The sequence below is a fragment of the Brassica oleracea genome, chromosome C9 (assembly GCF_000695525.1).
Source record: "Brassica oleracea var. oleracea cultivar TO1000 chromosome C9, BOL, whole genome shotgun sequence".
Taxonomy (NCBI): domain Eukaryota; kingdom Viridiplantae; phylum Streptophyta; class Magnoliopsida; order Brassicales; family Brassicaceae; genus Brassica; species Brassica oleracea.
Genome location: NC_027756.1, coordinates 44,848,606 through 44,859,291, shown reverse-complemented (window position 1 = coordinate 44,859,291; position 10,686 = coordinate 44,848,606). Strand labels below are relative to the sequence as shown.

Genomic DNA, 10,686 nt, shown 5'->3' with positions numbered 1-10,686 from the left:
GAGAGGGGTGTGAGATGCGAGCGACCTCGGCGCGTCGCTCTGGGCAAATCGCTTCACGGGGTGAATATGGCGAGCGACTTCACGGGGTCGGTAGCGACCAATCCGCAAGGAGTCGGTCGCTACGTAGCGACCAATCCGCAAGGAGTCGGTCGCTACGTAGCGACCAATCCGCAAGGAGTCGGTCGCTACGTAGCGACCAATCCGCAAGGAGTCGGTCGCTACGTAGCGACCAATCCGCAAGGAGTCGGTCGCTACGTAGCGACCAATCCGCAAGGAGTCGGTCGCTACGTAGCGACCAATCCGCAAGGAGTCGGTCGCTACGTAGCGACCAATCCGCAAGGAGTCGGTCGCTACGTAGCGACCAATCCGCAAGGAGTCGGTCGCTACGTAGCGACCAATCCGCAAGGAGTCGGTCGCTACGTAGCGACCAATCCGCAAGGAGTCGGTCGCTACGTAGCGACCAATCCGCAAGGAGTCGGTCGCTACGTAGCGACCGATCCGTAACAAGTCGGTCGCTACGTAGCGACCGAACTGTTTCGGACATCGATCAATGGGTACGACCTAAAACCTTGCATTCTCGTCAGTTCCTCAATGCTAGTTCCCGAGTACCACAGCCATATCATTTCTCACTCCCATCAATTGGAGTTATCACTTAAAATTTACGATAAAAATCGTGGAAACTTTATTTTTATCGATAAAAATCGTAATAAACGTTTCGAGTTGAAAGACGGCCCAAACAGGTCTAAAACACGATTAGAAATTCACTTACGATTTTTTAAGGAAAAGCCTATAGATACTATGACGGTTTATACTTTGTCCGCAAGAAAGGATAAATGTCAAATTTCCGCGGATAAATGTCAAATTTCCGCAGATAATCATGCAGATCGAGAAAAATGGAATATCTCCATTTTCGAGTTATGACGGCTTAAGGGCAGGAAAGGAAAAGCTCAAACCAACCTTGGAGGGAGTATATAAGGAGTCCTAGGCGAGAGGCACAAGGGAGAATTCTCGGCACTTAGAAACTTTGAGGCATTATTCTCGACATGCTCTGTTTCTATGACTGGCACCCGATTACCAGATGAACGCGCACAAGCAGTTCGATCTCTTGGTTCACTCTTGAACTACGTTCGGCTTGATCCTCGAAAGGGGTACGTAGGCAGCCTTTCATAAGGTTCAGTCCGAAATCAATCAAAACCATTTTCATATCTTTTTCGTCTTCTGTTATCGAGCTGCGACTCAACTAGGTTTAAGGTTTTAGGTTGCTAGAACTAGGTAATTCGCTGACAGCTCTTGCGGCCGAAACCTTTATAATCTCTTGTAAAGATCGCAACGCTCTTACGTGGATTCAAAATAAGATCTACCTTTTCTATAAATTCGTTTTGTTATCTTTTCATATTTTCCGCATTTATTTGGTCACTTGTCGTTTGGCTCTGGCAGAGAATCTGGGACCTCAGAGAAACCTACTTTCCTCCGAGTATGGAAATTGACGATGTGAATTTCGGTTCCCACAATCAATAAGATTAAGATAAGGGATCTAAGAGAAACATTGAGAACTTTAGTTTTGAATAGTTTCGAAAGCTAATAAAGAAAATTTGTTCTTTATAATTCTTGTGTTTCTAGAGATCTCTGAGATTTGAACTCACGTGCAAGTTAGTAAAGAATGTTCAATAAAACAGTATATTTTTATAGAAAAAAATGTAATGAACTCATGATCATTACCGTTTTTCTTTTGTGCTAATTCATAGTAGTCAAGATAGAAGGAAATGGCGAGCCTATGAACTGTTATTTTGATAGCAAGTTCAATACTGCCCAAGAGTGCAAAGAGCGATGTGGGAACTGTTGGTTTGTGTATGCACAACCGTGTTCCTAACGCACATTATTGTTGTTGTAGTTTAATATAATCTAATATAATTAAATATTTCGGGTGTCATTGCTACTGAACATTAATTAAATAATGCGAATTTTTGTTTTGACATGTTAGGTATTCTCTAAATAAAAATGATAATTTCCCCAACTGAAAAGGCTAACATAAAAGTTGTTTTTCTCTCCAAAGCAAAATTTTGTATCAAACTTTAAAAGAGGCTCAGCGGGTTCAGCCAGTGAGCTACTTGATATGAAGTCAGTTGTTCTACCAGGGCAGTGAGCAATGCATCCTGGTTTGAAAACTTTTTACTATGTAAAAAATAATTAAGGGCCCAACCGGGTTCGAACCGGTGACCTATTGATCTGCAGTCAATTGCTCTGCCACTGAGCTATGGACCCAATTTGTTTGTTTATATTTACATTTTAATTTATAGATTTCCTTAAAACTTAGCATACATCACACCCTTTGTGAATTTAATGTGGGCCGTTTATGAGTTTAACGTGATTAAAAAAAGTCACATAGAGAGAAAGAGTTAGGTTTTGGGTTGGATCATTCATGTTTATTTTTGCATTCGAAAGAGTTAGGTTTGGCAAGAAAGTATTGTGGCATGCGTTAAGGCTACTCAAAAGAAAAACTATATTGTCGCATATAATCCGAGCTTATATCACTCGGTTATAACTTTTAGCGAGTGTATTTGTTAGATGCAACAGCTCTGCTGAATAAGTTCAGTTCATTTAAATCAAACATGAGACCTAAGTTTGAGACTATAGACATCTTTCCACCAAAAATATTAATATACTAGTTTTGTACGAACATTTATGAACCAAATCAAATTAAAATTAGATCTTCAATTTTCGTAACACTAAATTTTTAAACTTTACCAAAGTCAGAGATTTTGATGATTCACAAAGAAAATATGTTTAAAATTGATATATTATTATATATGCTATTCTACCCTTTAAATTCCCAATTTACAAAACTTGACCAACTAATTTCAATCTCCACTAAAATCAAATAAATATCGAAAGAAAAATAAAATAAAAAGTCAGACAAGAAGATCATCTCCGAAGAGGTAGAGAAGCCGCTCAACGGCCCAGCTAGGTTCGTTCTTAACCGGCCAATCCGCACACGACGACGTATTAGCAGCAAGAAGCGGAGTTCTACAAAGAGGACACGTGCGGTGGTTATCTTCCTCGCCGTCGTTATCATCTCCGCCGCAGCACTCGTAGTCCAGCCACCTGTCGATACACTCTCGGTGGAACACGTGGCTACAGTTTCTGAGCTCTCTCACCTCGTCTCCGTCTTCCAGATCTCCAAGACACACCGCGCAAGTGTCGCTGATCAGTTCCGGAGACCGATCCGCGGCGTCACGGAACGTCGTCACGGCGAGGCTCTCTTTGATGGTTTGTGACGAGATCGGAGGAGTAGATGAAGAAGAGGAGGAGGTAGATCTGGATCGGTAGCGTAAGATCCAAGTAAAGATCCATCTCAAGAGGGTGATTAAGACCGCCATTTGGTAGAGAAGTTGTGTGACGATGAGACCAGAATCTTCGATGAAGAAGCTCATTGTTGTTTGTTAGGAGTAGGTAGTGAGAGAGAAGGGGAAGGAAGAATGGAGAATCAGATGCGTTTTTAATAGGCAGGAACTAAAGTAGTTTGCTTTGCTTTTTTTGTCTTAGTGGTGCCTGTCTTTTTCTATTATTTATTTTATGTCTTTTAATTTTGGTTTTATTTAATTTCTTGATTTGATGCAACTTGCTATTGTTTTTTAAATTACAAAATAGGTGTCAAGTTTTCAATTGTGATGATGTACACTTGAAACTTTCGGTGTAGAGAAAAGAATGAAAGGAGTATTTCTTTAGTATATTTAGAGTAGGAATATTCACTTTAGTGTAAGATATGTTTAGTTATGTAACGCGGAAATAATGTAAGATTATCCTTGATGCTTTCTTTAATTGATTGGTTTCACGAGAAACAATTAAATATTTTCAAATAAATGATTAGAAAAAGATTCGTGTCAAATTATGGGTATTTTGGAAATATTGGGGTGAATCCCTGAAAGTTAAGCCGTGTGCGTAACGAGTGACGGAGTAGAGGGACAAAACTGCAATTTCGTAAAAGTTAAAGACTGATAAGGAATTAAGTAAATGACGTGAGCGAACCATATGTGCCGTTCGTGTCATACTCATCTGGTCTCAACTAAGTCGGGTCCTTTTTTCTAATTCTACTTTACCAAAGCACCAAAAAGAGAAACACTATTTTACATTTTGTTATCTTGATTTTAATGGAAGATGACCATTCGATGATCAATAAAGAGAGATAAGTACTGTAATTTTTATCTGATATTTGCCTTTAAAAGCTGAAATATATTATGATAATTGGTAAATTGATCGAATATGGCGTCACTGATGGCTTCTGACCTATAGGCAGGGACAAAACCTACGTGATTATTGACCGGACAAGATCTTAATTATATTTAATACTTACGCTTATGTAACACTTTTCTACTAGCCTCCATAGTTAGGTATATCAATTCATCGATATTGCTTTTCTTCCCTTAAAACGAATAAATTACATCCCACACATACAGGCACACATATAACCACCGTAATAGATAGTGGTAGTTATCTTTGGAACAATGTAGTACATTCCAAACGGGTACGTGAAAGAATCATGTACGCAAAAGTATAGTTTTCATACCAAGGTGGCCTAATGATTCCTCGAAAGGGTTTAAAAAGACAAAAATAGCACTAAATCAAGTTTTCGTTCCCAAACTAGCACTCAAGATCAAAAGTCACAAAAATAGCACTTAATGTTTTATCAAAAGCCACAAACTTAGGATTTAGAGTTAAAAAGTGAGGTTTAGGATTTAGGGTTTAGGGTTTAGAGTTTAGGGTTTAGGGTTTAGAGTTTAGGGTTTAGGGTTTAGGGTTTAAGGTTTAGAGTTTAGGGTTTAGGGTTTAGAGTTTAGGGTTTAGGGTTTAGGGTTTAAGGTTTAGAGTTTAGGGTTTAGGGTTTAGAGTTTAGGGTTTAGGGTTTAGGGTTTAGAGTTGAGAAATGAGGTTTTGGGGATAAGATTTCAAATTTTGAAAAATAAAAAAATTAAAATTTTCAAAGAATAAACTTAGAAAGATGCTATTTTGGTCATTTTAGTTTTGGAGTGCTATTTTTGTGATATAAACTTAGAAATGTGCTATTTTGGAGATTTTCCCTTTCTTAAATATAGGACTTTACGGAGTGGGATTAGTGACTATATAAAGTTTCTTCACAACAGTTTTTCTCAGGGAAAAAAAAATCAAACCTATGATTTCATGCGGGGTCATTATTATTATTATTACGCATTTTCTGTTAATTTGGTGCACTTTTGGTGTCTTTTAACTGTGTTGGTAAATAAATATCTAAAGCTGTAAAACCATGAATCTTCGTTATTCAAATCATCGATAAAGCTACATAATTTTCTGGTAAGACAATTGATCAAAATATGTCGGTATGAATAAAGATAGAGATTATGAGGTCCCATGTTATGATCTGCTCTCTTTTTTAACGTATTTGGTCGGTTGACCAAACTACCACAACGTCGTAGTTTTAGGTGATGACTGATATCTTTTTTTAAATATAGAAATCTACATAGGATGACCTTAACAGTTTTACAAAATAATCAGATATGATCATGCGAGTTTTGTTGTTGTATATATCCATACAGCTTTAAATAGTTTCATTCTTCTTTTTTACAAATTGTACTTTTACCCTTTTTAAAGAGCACGGTGATATAAGCTCAATGATCTAATATGGTTTTACATCATGCATTATTGTATTCACTCCTACAAGCACATGCAATGATCTACGAATTCGAATAGTACTCTTTGACTCTTGAGTTTTGTTGTTGTTGTTATATATATATATATATATATATATATATTTTTTTTTTTTTTTTAATACCTGAGTTTTGTTGTTGTATAAAATTTGCTTTCATTCTTCTTATGAGTGCATTACCTTATAAGACATATTTTTATGTTTCTTTACACTAACAAACACATTTTACATGAAGAGTACATTATCTGAATTCGAGGAGAAAGATGGACGAAATGGACGAAATTGTCCTTTTACCTAACGAAAAGAGACCGTATGTTTACGATTTTAGCGAGAAATTGCGTTTTTCAGTTTCGACGGAAAATTGTGTTTTTCCGGTTCTGACAGGAAAATACGTTTTTGTAGTTTTGACGAAAATTTTGTTTTTTGATGAAAACTCATTCTCACCCAGATGCTCCGTGAAGACTCACCCTTATTTGGGTGAGAATTTGAAGTGAGTTTTCATAAATGTAGTTGGATGATTCATCTGGATCTAACATTTTAATACACAAAACGAATATCGATTTGCATCTTCATCCAAATGGATCACCTAGATGAGCAAACAAATATCACTATATAGTTAGTTGATATGAAGGGTAGAAGAGACAAACAATACATGTGTCTCTAAAGCAAGAAGTGCATCTACATGTAATTAAAAAGCAGATGTGTTTTTAGATGTAATTTTTTTTCTTCGTATCTACAAGTTGTCGCTTTACTTTATTTTAAAAGAGTATATATGGCACAGGTATAAGTTCAATGATCAAGCATGTTTCACAATTCACATCCTGCTCACTCCTACGAGGACATGTAATGATCTACAAATTTGAATAATACGATAACATACAGTAATAAAAAAATCAGATTATTCTGGAAGGAGGTGGTGGTCGAGAAGAAGTAATATACGATAAGTTCAAACTCCTTGGAACTTATATTTTGTCAAAACCTCTGAAATCATAATCAAAACAATATTGGAGTCTGGAGAAGAGAGAAATCATACTTTTCAAATAGTCAAATATGATCATTCGAGTTTTGTTGTTGTATCCATACAGCTTTTAAAACTGGATTTATTCTTCTTTTCAACAAATTGTACTTTACCTTCTTTCAAAAAAGTATGGAATATGAAGGTCAATTATCTAACATGGTTTTACATCCTGTATTCACTACTACGAGAACATAGAATGATCTACAAATTTGAATAATACTCTTGACTATAACAGAAACTGGAATATGAAAATTTGAATAATACTCTTGACTACAACTGAAACTGGAATGCTGACAAAAAAAAAATAAAAAAAAAAAATAAAAAAAAATAACTGAAACTGGAATATGAAGGTCAATTATCCAACATGGTTTAACATCCTGTATTCACTACTACGAGCACATGTAATGATTTACAAATTTAAATAATACTCAGACTATAACATAAACAATAATAAGTATACAGATTATTTTAGAAGCAGGTGGCCACAGCGGCAGAGAAGAAGTAATGGACGAGACAAGTTCAAACTCCTGCTTGGGGCCTTATGTTTTGTCAAAACATCTGAAAATCATAATCAAAACAATATTCGAGACGACACAAAAAAGAGAGAAAAGTTTAGGGAGCAAAACACTAAAACATTTGAAAGCTGTTTTCTGATCCAAATACAAAACACAATCTAAATAACTGAACAAAGTCACTGGAGAGGGTGTGATCGTGTAAATCATCACGAAACCTCTCACCCACCAGGTGGTGCAGGTATTGGATTTCACATCCGGTCTTCTCTCCTCCTAGGAGCACATGTAATTATCTCATCCACTCGCAGTATCATCTCAGCTGCTTCTGTCGCAGAAAGCAGAACCGCTTGTTTCACTTTGAATGCTTCATAGATTCCTCTCTCCTCCATATCCCCTACCTGTACAAGAATCAATGTTTTCACCAGCACTAACTCAATTCTAATCCATATACAAAATCCTTTTTTCGCATATAGAGTTTACTTACAGCTCCAGAGATGACATCGATTCCAGCGTTACACCCTTCGTTGTGGTGCTCTGCACGAAGCTGAGCCACCAATTCTGCACTGTCTAAACCAGCATTGTCAGCGATTGTCGTCGGTATAGCCACTAGAGCCCGTGAGAAAGCTTCAATGGCATGCGATTTTTTGCCAGCAGTTTTCCTTGCAAGTTCGTCTACTTCCTTTGCCATCACCATCTCTGGCCATCCACCTCCGAGCAACACTCTGCTGTCATTCACTGTTTGCGAGAGTACACACAAGGCATCATGGAGCGATCTTTCAGCCTCGTCTAAAACATGGTGACTGCAACAACACAAAATTAGAAACAGGATAACTCTACGTTAAGTGTTTTAAGTACGTGTGAAAATAGCATACCTAGCACCCCTTAGGACAATTGAACACGCCTGGCCCATCTCAACACCAGAGAAATGGATCAACTTGTCTTCACCAATCATAATCTCTTCGATGAGCTTGCAGTGCCCAAGCTTAACAGACTCTGGGTTGTCAAAAGTGGAAGCGATTTCTCCGCCTGTAACCAAACCAAGACGCTCTATTCCTTCAAAATCGGCATGCTCTATAGCAAGTACACCAGCATCTGCGAAGAGCTCCTCTGGGAAATTGTAGATCAACTGCCTGTTAACAAAGCAGTTGATACCGTGGGCTAGGATCTTGTTCACCTTGTCTTTCATCTTTTCCTTCTCAGCCCCTTCAATCTCGGCAACCTTGGTCATGGAATCAACGCGGACACGTGCACCGTATATTTTCACTTTGTCTGTGTCCATTGCAGTGTTCGCTACCAAGATCTTTGCATTCTCTATGCGCTTTGGCTGCCCGATTCCGATCTTCTTGTCAAGAATAAATCTATAGGCATAGATTTAAGTTGAAGTGTCAGAAGCTAAAGTTACTCGAGGCACAAGAGAAGGAACGCAGCATAATAAGATAACATAACGCCTATCATCATTCTAAAGCAAGGCTATACTTAATTAAGGTGGACAAGCTCAGTAAAAGAACAGAAACAGAGACACGACATGATTACCATAAACACATGAATACTAAACAGAGATCAATAGCAAACAGAAACAAATTTTGAACAGGTGTCAAAAAAGTGGCACAAGTGGTTTCTTACCCTTCATCCAAAAAGGAATCCCTCAAGGAACCTCCTGGTTTTTTGATGATTTGAATAGCTTCCAAGTTTGTGCTTCCCTGTTTGAAAGACAGCACCAGAATGTCAGAAACAAATCATATAACACTCCAAAACGAAACCATGACCTCTCTTTGAAATAACACATGAAATTCCATAGAAAGAGTAGGAAGGAACACAATTGCTGACTGAGTTTAAAAGAGGCAGAGATGGAACCTTTAGCCTGAAAACAGCATCCACGGCCATTTCTGCAAAATGTTCCTTGTCTTGCGAGAGAATTTTAGAGCATAACGTAGTCATTGCAATCTTCATCAAGTCTGACCTAAACTTCTCTGCATTGACACAAAAACACAATACTGTAAGGAAAACATTGCTCCAACTCATCATCGAAGAAAATCACAAAAAAAAAAAGAGAATGCCATCTTAATAATAATATACCTGCGTTCTCTTTATTATCAATTACTCTTTTCAGTAAAGCATCACGAGCACATTCGGCAGCCATTCTGTAACCTAAGAAACAAGAAAAAGAAAAAAAAATTAGACATCATTTTCATAAGGAAAAGAAGCTAATAATACAAGTTTATCATCTTTACAAGCCTACCTGCTATGATCGTCATGGGGTGAATCTTAGCCGTAACAAGCTTTTCAGCTTCCCTAAGAAGCTCCCCAGCCAAAACAACAACAGAAGTAGTCCCATCACCAACCTCATCATCTTGAACTTTCGAGATGTCTGAAGATTATTAAACAAAACACAAGAAATGAGCACAAAAAAAAAAGAATTTTAAAAGCTTTTAAGCGAGGAGATGTTGCTGGCTATACATACCAACAAGAACTTTAGCAGCGGGGTTGTCAATGTGAAGTGACTTGAGAATAGTCGCACCATCGTTAGTGACAGTAACCGAGTGACCTCTACCAGTAGATTGCAAGATTTTATCCTAATGAACAAACAAGATTGAGAAACAATTCAATAAACTGAAGTCGAAGTTTACAGAGAGTTCTTAAACTTTGGGGATGTGAAGTTACCATTCCCTTCGGACCTAAGGTAGACTTAACAAGATCAGCAACAGCCATCGCACCAATAAACGATGCCTAAAAAAAAAGCAAAGCAAATCAGATTAAGTACAGTAGAGTGAATCTGAATGCCTCGATAAAAGAAGCTCACCATCCTAGCACGTTCTCCTTTCTCCTCACTAGCGTCATCTTTGAATATCTTGTCGATCTATAAATCAATAGCTAAAGTTAGTTAGCTGGCCGCGTGTGAGAAACCAAAAATAAATGAAAGAGGTAACGGAGAATCATACCGGCATTGATAAGATCGGAAAACGACGGAGATCTTCCCCCAAGTCCAATCCGGGATCAATGAAGGATGAGTCGTTCGAACGAATAAGACGAAGTCTCTAGTGAGAGTAGAAATGGAGCAGAAATAGATCTTCGGAACCCTAAAAGAAAAGCCCAAAGACACAACTACCCTATCTACTATCGATAAGAATAGGCCCAACATTAGCTTTCAAGCCCAATTATTTAATCATCAATGTTAGATTAGACACGGTTCGGGTTGCTTTTAACCGAAACTGGGAATGCATATACCAACCACATGTTGTATTCGCGCACGTTGTGAATTTAAAATAGAGAAAAAGAAAAAAATATCACTAAATCAATTTTTTTGTTCCCAAACTATCACTCAAAGGTCAAAAGTCACAAAAATACAACTTAATGTTTTATCAAAAGTCACAAACTTAAGGTTTAGGGTTTAGGGTTTAGAATTTAGGGTTTAGGGTTTAGAGTTTAGGATTTAGGGTTTAGAGTTTAGAGTTTAGGGTTTAAGTTTTATAGTTTAGGGT

The 10,686-nt window shown here is 37.6% G+C and overlaps 2 protein-coding genes and 1 non-coding gene across 3 annotated transcripts; all 3 read right to left on the bottom strand.

Moving 5' to 3' along the window:
• Positions 1 to 2,190: 2,190 nt before the first annotated feature.
• Positions 2,191 to 2,262, bottom strand: TRNAC-GCA. Its single transcript has one exon. It is a non-coding gene; the product is annotated as a tRNA-Cys (tRNA).
• Positions 2,263 to 2,766: 504 nt separating this feature from the next.
• On the bottom strand, positions 2,767 to 3,512 carry LOC106315904 (E3 ubiquitin-protein ligase RHA1B-like). Its single transcript, XM_013753745.1, has one exon. It carries the CDS (start codon positions 3,429 to 3,431, stop codon positions 2,910 to 2,912), a length of 522 nt encoding a protein of 173 aa, XP_013609199.1. The 5' UTR covers positions 3,432 to 3,512; the 3' UTR covers positions 2,767 to 2,909.
• Positions 3,513 to 7,200: 3,688 nt separating this feature from the next.
• LOC106319269 (T-complex protein 1 subunit beta-like) lies at positions 7,201 to 10,279 on the bottom strand. Its single transcript, XM_013757550.1, has 11 exons — positions 10,147 to 10,279; positions 10,008 to 10,064; positions 9,869 to 9,934; positions 9,669 to 9,780; positions 9,447 to 9,575; positions 9,284 to 9,355; positions 9,062 to 9,177; positions 8,831 to 8,907; positions 8,080 to 8,565; positions 7,692 to 8,007; positions 7,201 to 7,605 (listed from the first exon to the last, which is right to left on the bottom strand). Exons 1-11 carry the CDS (start codon positions 10,150 to 10,152, stop codon positions 7,459 to 7,461), a joined length of 1,584 nt encoding a protein of 527 aa, XP_013613004.1. The 5' UTR covers positions 10,153 to 10,279; the 3' UTR covers positions 7,201 to 7,458.
• Positions 10,280 to 10,686: the final 407 nt, after the last annotated feature.

What these genes read in the sequence shown, in the direction of transcription:
- LOC106315904 (XM_013753745.1), bottom strand. Translation starts at nt 3,431, where the DNA reads ATGAGCTTCTTCATCGAAGATTCTGGTCTCATCGTCACACAACTTCTC.
- LOC106319269 (XM_013757550.1), bottom strand. An exon ending in AAGGAGAACGTGCTAGGATG is followed by an intron (nt 9,935 to 10,007) that starts GTGAGCTTCTTT and finishes CTTTTTTTTTAG; the next exon opens with GCATCGTTTATTGGTGCGAT. An exon ending in TGATAATAAAGAGAACGCAG is followed by an intron (nt 9,178 to 9,283) that starts GTATATTATTAT and finishes GTGTCAATGCAG; the next exon opens with AGAAGTTTAGGTCAGACTTG.